Source organism: Grampus griseus (genome assembly GCF_964374135.1).
Source record: "Grampus griseus genome assembly, chromosome: 4".
Lineage (NCBI taxonomy): Eukaryota > Metazoa > Chordata > Mammalia > Artiodactyla > Delphinidae > Grampus > Grampus griseus.
The window spans coordinates 29,481,271-29,498,277 of NC_138997.1; the positions used below are offsets into that span (position 1 = coordinate 29,481,271).

At 34.7% G+C, this 17,007-nt stretch overlaps 1 protein-coding gene across 1 annotated transcript in view; it reads right to left on the bottom strand.

Annotated features, from left to right (window-relative positions):
* The window catches only part of LRBA (LPS responsive beige-like anchor protein), a 600,745-nt gene that overhangs the window by 538,390 nt on the left and 45,348 nt on the right, over positions 1-17,007 (bottom strand). The window contains exons 14-18 of the mRNA XM_082652852.1: positions 16,443-16,623; positions 13,242-13,369; positions 12,650-12,757; positions 8,993-9,152; positions 5,269-5,716 (exon numbers count right to left, since the gene is read on the bottom strand). Of these exons, the coding sequence (XP_082508978.1) occupies positions 5,269-5,716; positions 8,993-9,152; positions 12,650-12,757; positions 13,242-13,369; positions 16,443-16,623 (1,025 nt within the window). The remainder of the gene's footprint in view (positions 1-5,268; positions 5,717-8,992; positions 9,153-12,649; positions 12,758-13,241; positions 13,370-16,442; positions 16,624-17,007) is intronic.

The following is a 17,007-nucleotide window of genomic DNA, read 5'->3' on the forward strand; positions in this document are numbered from 1 at the left end:
GTGCTTCTACATGATCCTATTATATAAACTTAATAAATTATTAATGAATGCTACGATTAAGCACTGACAATATGCCAAGAATTATTACTCAATTCACAAAACAATCCTAACATACAAATTACCTCCATTTAAGAAAATTTAAAAAGTAAACCTCAGAAAGGTAAAGTAACTTGCCAAGGTAAATGGCAGAACTGTCCCACAATTCTGGGTTTATCTAAACAAGAGCCTCTAATTTGAACTGTTTCCTCATACTGACCTTTACGTTTTATTGAGATATAATTCACATTCCATACAATTTATTCATGTACAGTATACAATTAAATGGTTTTTAGAATGTTCATAGAATTGTGCAACCATCACCACAATCATATTAACATTTAAAGGTAATTCTATAATATAATCATCTATAAGCAATGCTAATAAAGATTTCCAAGATATTAAATATGTACTACTACTACTAAAATACAAAAATATATCTGCTCAGAAATGGAAAAGTTGCATTCTTTAGCCCCGCTATGTAGTTAGTACATAATAGAAAAATAAAATTAATCAATGTCCAAATTCAATGACTGATTCAAACATCACTGAAGAAGTAACATACTAATACTTTAGCTTTCGGCCACATAAAAACAAAGAAAATTCAGTAACAAAGATTCCCTTAAAAGGACATTAAGCAGTAGGCAGATTTCAGGATATTTTCATTCCAACTGTTTTTACTATTGTTAAATTATAAAATTTCTGTGTACAAGACTAAAATCTTCAATACGGGGGGGTCTTTAAGCTATCATATTTATCATGTATGAAAGTGTAAATCTAAACTAGTAAAGCATGTCTTAAAGTTTTAATAAAATGCCATTGTTCTCAGGCTACAGCTTAAGTTTCCATTTAAAAGACAAATTGAAATCCTTGTTAATTTTCAAGAAATAAATTACTGAATTTTTAATATCAGCCAACAATTTTAACAAAAAGCACTTCAAACTTTTTTGGCATAAAAAATTTGGAAGACAGGTAAGTCTTTTAGTTATATAAGCTATTTTTCCAAACTTTCAATTAAAAACCAAATATTAAAGTATAAAATTTCACATATTATTGCTTTTTTCTTTATACTCACCAACTTTAATGAATAATTAGTATTTGTGAGCACTATGCTAAGGACGTATATGAATTATGCTATTTATATTTATAACAACATATGAGGGAATTATTTATATTTATAACAACCCATTAGGTAAGTACTACATATTATTATCCCCATTTTACAGATGAGAAAGAAGTAATTTTCCTAAGTCTCCAGAGATAGTGTAAACACTTGACTTTTTTTTTTCTTACCTGAACTAGGGATACTTTTTTAAAGATTTCTTTTTATTGAGTAACGACATAAAGCAACAATGTCTTCCAGATCACTAAGGTTCAGAAGTTCCATTTCAGAATTATATCAGTTTGAATTATCACAAACTTTCACATAAATGCTATTTTCTTTAACATGCAAATAGTTCACTAAAGGAGAAAAGAGCATTTTAAGCCTAGTACTTTAGTCCCTAAGGATCTAGCTGAAAAGCCAGACAAGCCCTTGAACTTTATCAAGATAAATCCCTGGCATCCGCTAATCACCAGAGAGGATCTTCAAATTAGATAAGAGCAAGAATGTTGGCATGGGAATGAACACAAACACCTTGCCATCCACAAAGGCCCACAACCTGGCAGCCTTTCAGCAAGGTTCCACTCATGTAGCTGTTACTCTAAACGTTCCAGCTATTGCTTGGAAGTTGATAATTCTTAAGATATGAGGAGAGTTGTGATTTCTGACACAGCATTCCAGAGATAAATACATGATCAGAAGGACGCTTTGAAATTCTCAAAGATATTCCTCTGGTCTAAAGCTGCATGAAAATAGTTTTTCAAAAGGTGTCTCTTGCTAAGAAAAAGAGGGGGTAAAAACAGAGCAGTTTGCTTGCCATCAGATAGTATGTTAAATGCATACCAGACATGTAAGTTCCAAATAACCTCCTGAAAAATGCTATCACCAAAATTCCCCTTTGTTTCCTGTTTCAATAAACCCCTTTAAAATGTATTCCCTGTGCACAGTTCCCTAAATAAGTTTGTAACCTACACACTGAAGGTATCACTAAGGCATAGACAATTTCTATGCTATTTAAAAAGAAATAAATCCCAAAATACATGAAATTCGGGGAATTTATAAGGAAACAACTTTGAGTATATTAGTAAGATTTATTAAATGTAAAACTCTACCCTTAAGTTATTCTCACTATTCAATCTAAGACTAATACAAATTTAAACAAATTCATAAAAATTGTGAATATCAGAAAAAACCTAATCATTTACACCTCTTCTCACCCTCAAAATATAGCCATTGCAGTTTGTTATAAATTTTTGAAGCATATGGGAACATATGTATCTATTTTTTCAAAAGATCATAAATTCCAAACTAAACTGTACTCTGCTTTTTCCACTTAATAATATATCTTCAATATCATTTTACAATACATCAGTTGTGCTTTTCTCTCATTAGTGGCTGCATAGTATTTACTATATTCATAGGAAACAACACATGTAACCAATTCTTAATAAATTGGCAACTACGTTTGCATAGCATAGCCAAATGACAGGATTTAGAGTCCACTGGCCATGGTTTAAATTTTAGCTCCACCATTTATTAGCGCAAAAGCTTAAAGCATTTATTTACTTTCCCTGTGCCTCAGGTTTCATCATCTGTAAAGTAAGAATAAAAACAGTATCTATCTATCCACCTACCTACCTATCTATCTAAAAAATGCACTTTAATACACCTTCACAGGGTAAAAGCTCAATAGGTATTAGCTTAACTATGAAATTCCTCTTGCAGAAAGAAAACATTTTATACTTGCACATATCTTCTGTATAAGCTTATATAATTAGGTTTACATATTTTAAATTTTAATTAACTGCCAATTTTCCCTCAGATAAATTGTACCAATATGTCCTCTCAACAATATAAAAGTGTTTCTTCATACCCTTATTAAGACTAGGTATCATCTTTTAAACTTCTGGATTTCTTCATGCTAAGTGTTATAGATTAATATATCTTCAATATCATTTCACACCAGTACATATTGTTGTGCTTTTGTTCTCTTTAATAGCTGTATAGTATTGCACAGTGTAAGGATAAGGGAATTGAGGCTCAGGAGGATGAGGTAATTTGTCCAAATTCGTTAATAAGTAACAGAGCCAGAACTCAAACAGTTTCATCTCATTTCTAGAGTCAATATTCTAACTCCTATATTATAAAGCCTAATAAAAAAGAAAAAGACATCTGAATCTAGCAGCCACTATATCTATAATGTCACATTAGACATATACCAATATGCTATTTACCTGGAATTTAGACTCTGTCAATCTCATCATTCCACGACATTGACCTAATCTTTAAACAGAGGTAGAGGGAGTAAGATGATAGAGGATGATGGCAAAAAGATTTTCCATTAAAATTATATATTCCCTGTGTTCTTTCAGAGCATATTAATTATATAAATAATTTTAACCAGCTTGGATATCTAATGTGCCAGCAGGTCTGAAGTAGAAAACTAGGAGATGAGATGAAATACAGAGAACAGGAGACACAAAGAAATAACCAGACAGAAGGAAATTATGATGAGGATATACCAAAAGAAAACAGAAGCCAACTGGAAGGAAATCCCACTGGCCAAATCAGAGACAATCTGAGCGTCAATATAAACAATAACAATAATATTATAATTCATCCTATAAAGTATGAAACCGTAAGGTCATATGATGAATGTACTGAATTCATTTGATGAGGAGGGTAACAGTTTCTAAACCCCTCTTCCCAGGGAGTACCTTAACAGTGGAGAAACCCGGAAAATACCATTTCTATAAATGATCAGAATGAGTATCACCAGTAATGAGATAAAACCATGTGCCACTTGTTAGAATACAACAGGAAGAAATAGCATCACTTCTGTGATATTACTTCCAAAGATGCTTTAGCTTGACTCTAATCCCCAGGACACTAATTAGACAAATCTAAACTGAGGGACATTATATAAAACAGCTGGGCTCTCATCTTCTGAAGTGTCGAGGTCATTAAATTTAAGGAAAGACTAAAGAACTGTTCTTCCAAATTGAAGGAGGATAAAGAGACACAACAAAATACAACACATAAGTCTGAATTCGATCCTTTTACTATAAAGAGCATTACCGAGAAAATTAGTGAAACTTGAAAGGTGTTTCGAGATTTGACGGTAGTATTAATATTATATCAATGTTAATTTCCTTATTTTGATGAATGTATTGTGGTTATGTAGAAAATATACAATAAAATATTCAAAAGGCGTGTAGTACTGTATCAATTTTCCCTCAACAGATTCAGGAAAAATAAAATTTCTTTTAACTGGCAACTTTTCTATAAGGCAGAGCTTGTTTTCAGATAAAAATACTGATTTTTGAAAAAGAATATGCTTAACAACTCTCATACATACATGTCTTACAGGCAGAATTTCAGAAAATTTAATATAAAGAAAATTTTCAAGCAAATTGGCCAAAGGTTTCTTAGGACAGCAGAACCAACAAAGTCAGGAATCTATAGTTAGCTTTCTCAAGCTGTCAAGACTCTGAACACTTTGTTGAATTCCTGAATCTGTCGGAATCCACAGATTCCCACCTTTTTTCACAAAGGCTGGCACAGTACTGACAGCAGGGGAATGAAAGGTAACCATTTGTAAATATAGGTGATTTTTAAGTTGTAACAAACGAAGAAAAAAATTATTTAATATACAACTTGCCAATGTAATATTAAAATTATTCTTAAACAATCTTAATAATTATGTTGATAAATAAAAAATTTGAAATGATATACAAACCATACAACAAAATATCCTTATAATTTTTAAAACTATATCAAAACATCCGTTTTTAATGTTGAAGCTACAAAATTTAACAAAGTTAAATTCTTGTTTAACCTTTAAATCCTTATAATTTATATATTTATAAACTAATGAGAACCTACTGTATAGCACAGGGAACTCTACTCAGTGCTGACCTAAATAAGAAGGAAATCCAAAAAAGAGGGGATATATGTATACCTATAGTTGATTCACTTTGCTGTACAGTATACACTAACACAACATTGTAAAGCAACTATACTCCAATAAATTTATATATTTATAAATTTATATATTTATAACCTTTAAATCCTTATAATTTATATATTTAAATCCTTATATTTATATATTTAAAGACTATTTACAGTACCTGTCAAAAGATCTGAACTGCACAGGCTGCTCAACAGATAGATCACCAAGAGCTCCAAGGCAGGCTGGTGGCAGAAGGGCAGGATCCACTGTGACTCCATCTCCTGGTATGTTAACCAAGCTTCGGAGAATGTCCTTCACATTGATATTTTTTGAAACGGGAACTGATGGTGCAGCCTTGCTATCCAATTCATTTTCTCCATCACTTTTGGTCTCCTGAGATTTACTGACTTCTGAAGAAAGAGTGCACAGCACCTCACTGATGGCATCTGGGCCTGCACTGACACTTGGAGGTGCTACAGGAGGAGCTACGTCCACATTGCTTCCTAAACCAGTAGCCATTTCTTCCCCAATGCCTGAGTTCCTCCTTCGAGCAGATGATGCACTTTCAGATTCTTCCATGGATGCTGGAGTTAATGGACTGAATGCTGCTGGTGAGTTTTCTCCATCTTACCCAGAAAAAGAAGAAAAGTATGAATTAAAAAATTTACAACTCATTTTAAAAAGGTACACTCAGTCCTAATTATTTTAAATTATGAAATATACAGCATGTTCTAAAAGGTAAAAAACAAATTAAATAATCTAGAAAATGTACTCAGTAAATAATTAGATGGTTTAATAAAATAATAATAAATAATAACAAAATATCTTAGAAAACCCCAAACTGAATATGACATACCAATGGGTACCAACACAAGGTTGAAAGCCATTGGCCTATAAGAAAAAGTCCAAAATCCTTAGGATAAAGTACAAGGTTCTTCAATAATATGAGTCGGCTAAGTTGTAAACTTTATCAGGGCAGGGAATGTACGTTCTTTAACACTTCCTCTCCAGCACCTATGACAATGCCTGGGCCTACAACAATGCCTGGCAAGTAGTAGGTAGTCAATAAGTATTTTTCAGATGACTATTCAACTCCAGCTTTATCTCCTGCTACTCATGGCATAACACATAATACTTTACAACACCAATAATTACCTCTACCTCAATCATGGTTTCTACTGCTAGAACACTTGTTACCACTCCTAAATAATTGAATAATTCAATGGTCCTTAAAATCTAGTTCAACAGGGAGCATCACCTTTTCTACTTGATTTTCATTCCCCCCAATCAGGTGTTCACTCCATTCCAACAAAAATGCTCCATCTTGGTAAATCCAATGGTCAGTTCTCAGTCCTAACAGCACTTGACATAGCAGCAGCAACTGATTATTCTCTCCAACGTGACAATACTTTTTTCACTTGGCTTACAGGACACGATGCTCTTCTGGTTTTTCATCTACTACCTTACTGTTGTTCCTTCCTTACCTCCTTCACTTCTTTTTCTCCTGGATTTCTTAACTTGAAGGGACTTAGTACTCAGTTCTTAATCCTTTTATCTTCTCTATCAACATTTATTTCCTTAGTGGTCTCATTAACTCTCAAAGTTTTAAATACCACTATTTCAATAAATAACTACACAAATAAATAAAATTCAGACTGTTATATATAACTGCCTATTCTGCATCTTCTTTTATATGTCTAAAAGACATCACAAACTCAACATGTTGGAAACTGAATTTCTTATCTTCTTCCTTTAGTATGTTTCACCTTCAGTCTATCCAAGTGCACCTTATAATCATTCTTGACTACCTTCCATCTTTTGCATATCCACAGCAAATATTTTAAAATCCTGTTTTCTCACTATCAAAATATATCCAGAATCTGACTGCTTCTCACTAGCCCTACAGCTACCACCCTAGTCCATCCCCAAAATTACCTCTTGCCTAGGTTATTGCAATATCCTCCTAACTGGCTATGTTAAGACTGTGACATTAATGGTTCTATTGGCCATGCTTCCTGGTATTCACCCCCTTGAGAAGTTGTTGAGTCTGGGCTGGGCCTGACTCACTGCAACCAACCGAATGTGGTAGAAGTGGGCCAGTTCTGTGCCCAAGCTTAAGAACTGGCAATCTGTACATTCTCAGAATCTCTGAAGACCTCTATAAACAATCTGGCTACCTGGTTGGAGTAAAACCAAGAAATTCATCTGAGAACAAGTAGCAAGGCCCCACACATACAACCCCAGCTTAGCCATTTCAGTCATTCAGCCCTAGCTCTTGGAGCCATTCTAGCTGAGGCACTAGATTAATGAGGAGAAAAGCCATTTCGGATTTTCCAACCCCAGCAAACAACAGGGGTTGAATCATTACCACTGAATCATAGCAGGGATGAATCATTACCACTGCGACTTATCTGAATCAAATTCATGGAATCATGATAACAAGACTAAAACAGTGAGTTTTGTGAGTTTTAGCTTTGAGGTAACATGTAACACAGCAGTACATAACTAAAACATTGGTTTTTCTTGCCCCGTAGGGTGTATTCTTAAAAGTGTTACTTTAAAAAACATATATCAATTCTAACTCCTGTACTCAAAACCCTCCAATAATTTCTCATTCTCCTTAGAGTGAAAATCCCTTTCTCCTTAGAGTGAAATACCCCCTTTCTCCTGGTCATTCCTGATAATTTTCCCCATTCAATTTTTCTTTTCTTAGGACTTAACACCTTCTAAAATAATCAATACTATACAATTTATTTATTAAATGTACTTATTTTCTACTTCCTCTCACTAGAATTCAAGCTCCAGGAGGGCAGACTTTTTTTTTCTTTTGTTCATTAATAATGAACAAGAACCTAGGAGGTACGGAATGAATATTGATTGGATAAATAAATCACCCCTGTTGGGTAACAGCTACTTCTATAACTACAATACCTGCTTCTCTATAACTGGCAGCTAATTTTATAACTTTCCCTATAACTGGCAGCTAATTTTATAACTCCAATTATTATAGTTATTTGTTAACAAATCTGTCTCATAAGAAAATATGTTATTTATTCTTTACAACAAATGTGGAGTTAAACAAAAATGTCTAATATTTTATTTGTAAAGAATAACATATTCTCAGGCTTCTGTGGTGGCTCAGTGGTTAAGAATCCGCCTGCCAATGCAGGGGACACAGGTTCGAGCCCTGGTCCGGGAAGATCCCACATGCCACAGAGCAGCTAAGCCCATGCATCGCAACTACTGAGCCTGCGCTCTAGAGCCCGCGAGCCACAACTACTGAAGCCCGCAGGCCTAGAGCCCATGTTCCGCAACAAGAGAAGTCACCGCAGGCTTCCCTGGTGGCGCAGTGGTTGAGAGTCCACCTGCCAATGCAGGGGACACAGGTTCTTGCCCCGGTCCGGGAAGATCCCACATGCCGCAGAGCGGCTGGGCCCGTGAGCCATGGCCACTGAACCTGTGTGTCCGGAGCCTGTGCTCCACAATGGGAGAGGCCACAACAGTGAGAGGCCCGCATACCGCAAAAAAAAAAAAAAAAAAAAAAAGAGAAGTCACCACAGTGAGAACCCACGCACCACAACAAAGAGTAGCCCCTGCTTGTCACAACTAGAGAAAGCCCGCACGCAGCAACGAAAAACCAAAGCAGCCAAAAATAAATAAATAAATTTATTTATTTTTTTTAAAAAAAGAATAACATTTTCTCATCTTTCAAATAGATGGCTCACTTAACGAACAGAAACCATCTCCCAATTGCAATGGTACTTAAAATATTTGGTTATTAGTAAAAATAAATACATACTCTCACTTTATACATAAATTCCAGAATCAATATTTTAACTATCATAAGTAGGTAATGTTTTACTTGAACTTTGGATGCCAGATAATAAAATACAGAAACTTACCAGGGAGTGATAAATTCCCGCTTTCACTACCAGTTTCCTTAAAAGACTGGCTATGCCTTTCATTTTGGGGTTCCAAAATGTCTCTGTACTTCGAGACCATAAGAACAGAGATAAAGTATACAACTGCCAAGGCTAAAAACTGTGCTTGTTTGCTATCCTCCTGGGGAAAAATAAAAGGAGTTGATCAAGCCACTATTAAATAACATGTTTGAATCTTACTTTACATGACAACATTCAAATAGAAAACATGTTCACAAATCTTTCAATATACACAGAAAATAGTAATGAATTCACCTGAGCAAAGATTAGGCAAATACTCTTGGAAAAATGCCTGTAAATATTAGGTTTTATGCTTGTGAAACATGAAAAGAGAGAAGCTGGCTTGTTTTTTTTAAATTAAGTAACTAAATCTGAAGAGATATGTCCTAATATACTTTGTAAGGTTAATCAAACAGCAATTATCATTATATGTGAACAACTATTTTTGCTTCCAACCATAAGAATTAAAATGTTTTAAAAAATCAGAATAACAGTTTTCCTAAAAGACAAGCATTCAAGATTTTTTAAAGTAACATTATCACATACAGAACTGGATGCCAAAGAAATTCTCAAGAGTATTTTAAAATAATACAGACTCAAGTGTCCACAATTGAAAATATAGTGTCTGCCAGAAAGAAAAGGACAAACTCCAGACACGCAGGCTCAGCGGCCATGGCTTACAGGCCTAGCTGCTCCGCGGCATGTGGGATCTTCCCAGACTGGGGCACGAACCCGTGTCCCCTGCATTGGCAGGCGGACTCTCAACTACTGCGCCCCACCAGGGAAGCCCTGCTTAATCTTTTATGAATTATTTACACCTATCTAATCTTTATTTAGCCCATTAATATGTTCAGTGTTTACTAACTACAGTATGAAGTTTACAGTGTATGCCTGATTTGTGCCCAAATAAAAAATATCCCATAGATCCTTATGTTTAAGTCCTAACACCTAAAACAAATTTACTTTCAATTGTAGCTGTCATTTATTGAATACTTACTGTGAGTCAGGCACTGTGCTATATTCATTAACCCATTTAAATAAGATGAGGCCTAGAGAAGTTAAGTAATTTACCTAAGGGCATACAATAAATGAAAAAGCAAATCTGAACTCAGATTAGACTGATTAAAAACCTTAGCTTTTAACCTCAAGGTAATAATTTATTTATATCCCCAGTCTTAGGTCATTTCCTTTCTCTTCAAAGTTTGCTTATGCTAGAGAGGCTCTGGGATGTAGTTTGGGAAACATGGTCTTTTCTCTTTTCTAAAATTCTTGCAAGGTGATTATATAACTTTTATAATTACCAAAAAAATTAATTTGTTACTTTCAGAAATGAACACGGTAGACACAGGAGACACTCTATTTCTCTGTCCAAATATCGTGATATAATAACCAATCAGAAAGTGCCAAAGAGCCGAATCATTCAGAGCCAGGGTGAGGAGCTGTGATTTCATTTTAAGTGCTATGGGAAGCCATTAGAGAACTTTTTTTAAAAAAACATCTTTATTGCAGGATAGTTGCTTTACAATGTTGTGTTAGTTTCTACTGTATGACAAAGTGAATCTACTGTATAACATATACAGCTATATGTATACATATTTCCCCATATCCCCTCCCTCTTGCGTCTCCCTCCTGCCCTCCCTTTCCCACCCCTCTAAATGGTCACAAAGCACCGAGCTGATCTCCCTGTGCTATGCAGCTGCTTCCCACTACCTATCTATTTTACATTTGGTAGTGTATATATATATATATCAATACTACTCTCTCACTTCATCCCAGCTTACCCTTCCCCGTCCCTGTGTCCTCAAGTCCATGCTCTATGTCTGCGTTTTTATTCCTGTTCTACCCCTAGGTTCATTAGAACCTTTTTTTTTTCAAATTCCATATATATGTGTTAGCATTCGGTGTTTGCTTTTCTCTTTCTGACTTACTTCACTCTGTATGACAGACTCTACACGTCCATCTACCTCACTACAAATAACTCAATTTCGTTTCTTTTTATGGCTGAGTAATATTCCATTGTATATATGTGCAACATCTTCTTTATCCATTCATCTGTTGATGGACACCGAGGTTGCTTCCATGTCCTGGCTATTGTAAATAGAGCTGCAGTGAACATTGTGGTACATGACTCTTTTTGAATTATGGTTTTCTCAGGGTATATGCCCAGTAGTGGGATTGCTGGGTTGTATGGTAGTTCTATTTTTAGTTTTTTGAGGAACTTCCATACTGTTCTCTATAGTGGCTGTATCAATTTACATGCCCACTAACAGTGCAGGAGGTTACCCTTTTCTCCCCACCCTCTCCAGCATTTATTGTTTGTAGATTTTTTGATGATGGCCATTCTGACCACTGTGAGGTGCTACCTCACTGTAGTTTTGGTTTGCATTTCCATTAGAGAATCTTTTAAGCCAAAGAATTACATCATCTATTCTAGATTTTGAAACTTCATTCTAGGAAATACAAAGTTACGGGGCAATAGACTCAACAACTGCTCAAGGAAAGAGAATGGGGAGAGAAGGAAGCAGCAATATTTGGTTCTAAAGTGGACCACAGTCAGTGGGTTCTAAAAAGCAAAAGTAATGGTTTCTTCATTAAAGGAATAATAACAGCTACCAAAAAGCAAAAAATTGAGATCCAGGGAGGCATTATAGTACAATGGTTAAGATCAAAGTTTCAAGAATCAGACTCCCTAGGTCCTTAATCCACTTCTACCTCTCACTACTTGTAGGATTTTAAGCAGACTATTTAAGCTAATACTGCTATCTTTCTCATAGGATTATTCTGTGAATTAAATGAGGTAATACATATAAATCATCCAGTTATATGCTTAATACAAAATAAACTATTAGTTATAGCTAATAATTATTACCTATAACTACTTTTAACAAATTGTATACTTGTATAAAGCTTAGTGAAGAATCAAAAGAGGACTAAAACACTGGAGAAAGAGAAGGGAAAGTTAAAAATTGAAGTTATAAAGTTTATTTTTAAAAAACGTATATGTAATATAGAGCAGCTAGTACTAAACGCACAGTAAGTGTTCAATAAATACTAATGATTATACTTTTTTTATATGACTACAATTCCTACATGAAATTCTGCCATATTATATATCAAAATTAGCTAAAACGAAACTATTTTTCATCTTTAAAAAATTTAAAACACCACTCCCAACATTTCATCGTGTATTTTTATATCATATAAAACTTTCAGAGCACAGATTCTGGAGTTAGAATCCTATCATTTACCATTAGCTTGAACAAGTTACCCAAGCTCTCTGTGCTTCAAATTCCTCATTCATAAAATGGGAATTACAAAGTACACAAATCAAGAAGTTGTTGGAATGAATAAGAACATATGAAGCACTTACAATGCTTACTATGTAATAATGTGTTTTTCTTTTTGGTAGCAATACTCTGATATATTAGTTCCATTTATATAAACAATATTTTTAATATTCTAAGATTCTAAAATCATTGTCAAGAGAACTGGTATCTAGGCCTTCTTATTTCTACCTGACTATTTTATATCACAAAGAGTGTTCACTCTCAATACTTTGGGCCTCAGAGGAAATATGTATCAGCTAAGAGAATATGTAAAAGAAATACTGTAACTTACTATGTCTCTGAAGACAACTGCCCTAAGTCGATTAATATCCATGTCTTGTAGAAGTCTGTCAAAATCTCTTACTGGAGATAAACCACCAGTTACAATATCCACCGGACTCTATTTAAGACAAAAAAATATAAATATATACATTACACAGACATTTTAAAAAATAAACAGTATTCCATAGGCTATAATGTTGTTTTTCCCAGTTTATTTTCCTACTTCTTTCTGTCTTCTTTTTTTGGGTGTCAGGATGGGGGTGGGGGATGTAGAAGGGAGTCATGAAGGAAAAAAGAAACTGCATGCTAACTCACCGTTTCACCGAGTACGTGAAACACAAATTGACATACTTGAAGGAAAAGGTATCACGGACACAAGGAAAGTAAACATTTGGAAAAGCAGACAAGATTAAGTATAAGCAAATCTTTACTGTATACTTAAACACAAATATTTGAAGGTTATGTCCACACACTAAAATAACTATTTTAGGACCTCTGTCAAATTTATTTAACTTTATGTTGAAATGAACAAATAAATTTAAGATCTTAATCGTAAAATGAGAGAATGCTTTTTTATTTAATTAATTATTCTGTATGCTTACCTTTGCTGCAGATTTCCCCATGGGAATCAGGCCGTGTGTTGTTTTCTGGACTTTTCCTGCTTTGCCTTTAGTTTTCAGCTGTGAATGCTGCTGACACTCTAAGCAATTCCTTACTGCCACTGCACACACTGTAATTTATTTTAAGGAAAAAGTTGGGCAAGAAAAAATTATATTTAAGATTATGAGACTGACGAAACTCACCTATACGAGTTACATAAGATTTGAAACATTACCTTCAGCAAATTTCTAAAATGTCCCTGGGCTTTATCACCCACTGTTTGTTTTCTGACTTTGTTAGCTACTCTGTTAGGGCCCACTGCTAAAAGAGAATCAGTTCAGGAACCTTAATAAACACTGTACTGTTTCTTAGGTCTCACATAAGCTACTTGAAATAATCTTCTATGGAGGAAAAGATAGGGAAGAAAAGAACTTTTTTTGAAGGTGTAAGAAAGTAGAAAGTAAATCACATTGCCATCAACTAGTCCAGGGTAAAATAACCTTCTATTACCTTCATTAAAGTACAATAGTTAAACTAGAAACTTGCATGTTTTTCTTAAAATTTTTATCATTACAGCATGATATTAATAGAGACTGAGAGCGGGTAGAGCATTAAAAGGAATATTTATAGAATCTACCTTTTACTGGCTTTCATTAAAACTGTTTAAAAGGCGGGGGACAAAAAAGAGATTGTGATTAATATACCGTCTAAAATTACCTCTCTAAACATCTCACTTAGGCAATTAACTCAAGTTATTTAGAAATTAATTTCGAATTTTAAGTAATAAATTAGGTAATACACAACTGACTATGAATTGATTGATATCATGTAATCATCTCAATTCCCAACCAATTTGGTAGCACTGAAGGTATTTGTCTCAACAAGAGTGAGAGAGCAAATTAGGAACTAAATAGCAAACTTAAGTGATAACGACCTTAACTGTCACCAGACTATCATATGGCTAGCACACACAGAATTGAAAAGGGAAAGTACTGAGAAAGGTGCTGAAAGAGAGCAACAACAGTTGGGAAAAGGGAAGGAACACAGTGAAGAAGGGAGGGAGAGAGAATATGGAATACAACTCTGTCAAATTTGGAGTCAGGCCCAGGAAAATAACTCTTCCACTACTTTCGTCACACGTTGCATAAAATCAAGTTTGGGTCTGCATTACAAAGTTAAAAACCACATTTGAATGCCTACTATCAATCAATCTCAGTAGCACAGTTTCTTCTTTCCGTTGCCATCCTACATTCTCAACCCCAACTTCAGGAAAACAGGAGTGAGGAGACCAGGGATCAAAACATATGGACTGGGACTTCCCTGGTGGCGCAGTCGTTAAGAATCTGCCTGCCAATGCAGGGGACGCGGGTTCAAGCCCTGGGAAGATCCCACATGCCACGGAGCAACTAAGCCCATGCGCCACAACTACTGAGCCTGCGCTCTAGAACCTGCCTGCCACAACAACTGAAGCCTAGAGCCTGCAACAAGAGAAGCCATCACCATGAGAAGCCTGCGCACTGTGTCGAAGAGTAACCCCCACTCACCACAACTAGAGAAAAGCCCGCACGCAGCAACGAAGACCCAACGCAGCCATAAATTAATTACTTATTTTTTTAAAAAAAACAAAAACATTTGGACTGTTTACCAAGCTTACCATATTCTATTAAGTGATCCTGAACAAGGAGAACATGTGGTGCTGGAGTACACTGAATTATTTCCTTATTTTCTTCTACAGTTATGAAAATGAGGGAGATACGGTATTCCCCTAGCTTCTGAATCTAATACTTCTTGAGTATAGTGAAGCACTGCTAGTGTAGTCTTGTACTTTCAATTCCAAAAGTGCACTCTTTTTAGGAAAGTGGAAAGGTTTTAAAAATGGCATATACAAAAGCAATGGGTTCTAAATATTTTAATTATATTACTGATATGAAGTTTAAGGGTGTATCCTATAACAGAAAGAGTAGGAACATTAGTTAAACCATATTCAAATTCCAGCTCTACCAATTTATAGCTTTTAAATTTTTGGCAAATTTCCTAATTTCTTTGATCTCAATTTTCCTCATGAAAAAAAGGAAGAAAATGATTGGTGACTCGTGAAAATCAGCAATGACATATGACAGTAGTCAATAAATGATAGCTTCTGTTTTGTTGTGCTTACCGTTTCAATCTCTCTCAATTAAAATTTTTTAAAAACTCCCTAAAAATAGTATACCAAGTCCTTTAGAGCATCCTAAGTTTAAAAGTACTTTGAATAGCATTTTGAGTAAAAATAATTATTGTACCAAAAAAAATGTAAGTACATCTGTTTAAGTAACGGATATTCTTGCTAAATATGGGGAAATACTTCATTAACTAATTAGATTTTCCACTGTTGGTATTATATTTTCATAGGTGCCTTATTTCTAATTTGTCTTCATATGGCCATGGTTCCTAAAGATTTTGCTTCCATTTTTTGGTACCTGTTTCTCCACCTACTTCTCTCCATTTAATAAGCAAATCATTAACAAAGTCTCAGTATTTATGACTAGATACAGGACACCTTCTGCATAGAGAAAAAATTTTCTTCTTCACCTAAGGAAGTTCAGATATCACTAAAACTTCGTTTAATTTACTTTAACTTTCACCTAAGGAAGAACTGCCTCCAGGAGAAGAACAGAGATTTAATAATCTTACTAACTGCTTTAACAAATTATCACAGCTTATTTGGATAAAGGCTATACTTGAATGATGCTAGTTTAGAACCTTGCTACTCAAGTGTGTTTGTTAAGAGAAGCAGCATCAGCATTACCTCGGACTTACTAGAAAGGCAATTTTAGGTCTCATCCCAGACCTATACAATCTAATCAGCATTTCAACAAGATCCTTTGGTGATCCATGTGTATGAATCATCTTAAAATTTGAGAAGCACTACTTTAAAGCAAAAAGAGATTGGGGGGTTGGGGGTGGGCGGAGAAGAAGTAATGCTGACCAGAATCAATGCAGAATTTTCAAAACACGTCCTCCTGCTCTATTACCTTCACAAGTACTACTATAGCCAGTACATACACAGTCCTTCACTCTCTGGAGGCTAAAAAGTAGCATAAGACAAATTGCCTAGCACACTTTTTCCCACCAACAGGAAAAAGAAAAAGTTCAATTTAATATGTCTGGATCACTGAATATTTTTTAAGTAAATTCCTAAGTAATGGGTTTTAACAGCTCACCCAGTCGGAGACACTGCCGCAGAATTCCTCCAGATGACATATTTTTTTCAGCTTCAATTTCAGTAAAGCCAAGAGAACTTGCAAATATAAGAACATCCACAAGGCTGATTAGTCTCTGCAAAAATGTCACAGAGGCTTCTATTGAAAGGCCTTGAGTAGGTTCAATATTCTCCAGCTCATGCTGTAAGGAATAAAGTTTGACATTTACATTTATGTTCTGATAAAAATCCAATTTTATGAGATACAGTCCACAGATCTCTAAATTTTAAAAAAGCCAGGCTTTCACAAATCTACTTCAACAGAGGGATTTCCTTATCATTTCATCTAAAAAAAAAGCATACATACAGGTGAAACACTGTCAGTCATATTCTTCACTAACTCATTCATCCCTAATAATTAAACATTCTTTTTAGTCCCTTCATTCCTGGAACGGATTCTAAGGTCCTTTCAAGTAATTATAAAAGGATTCTGTTGCTTTTGAATTACAGAACCTATGATGCATAGTAACAATCACATTCAAGTTTTAATCAATAAGAATGCATAAGTCATGTTTTCACACCAACTT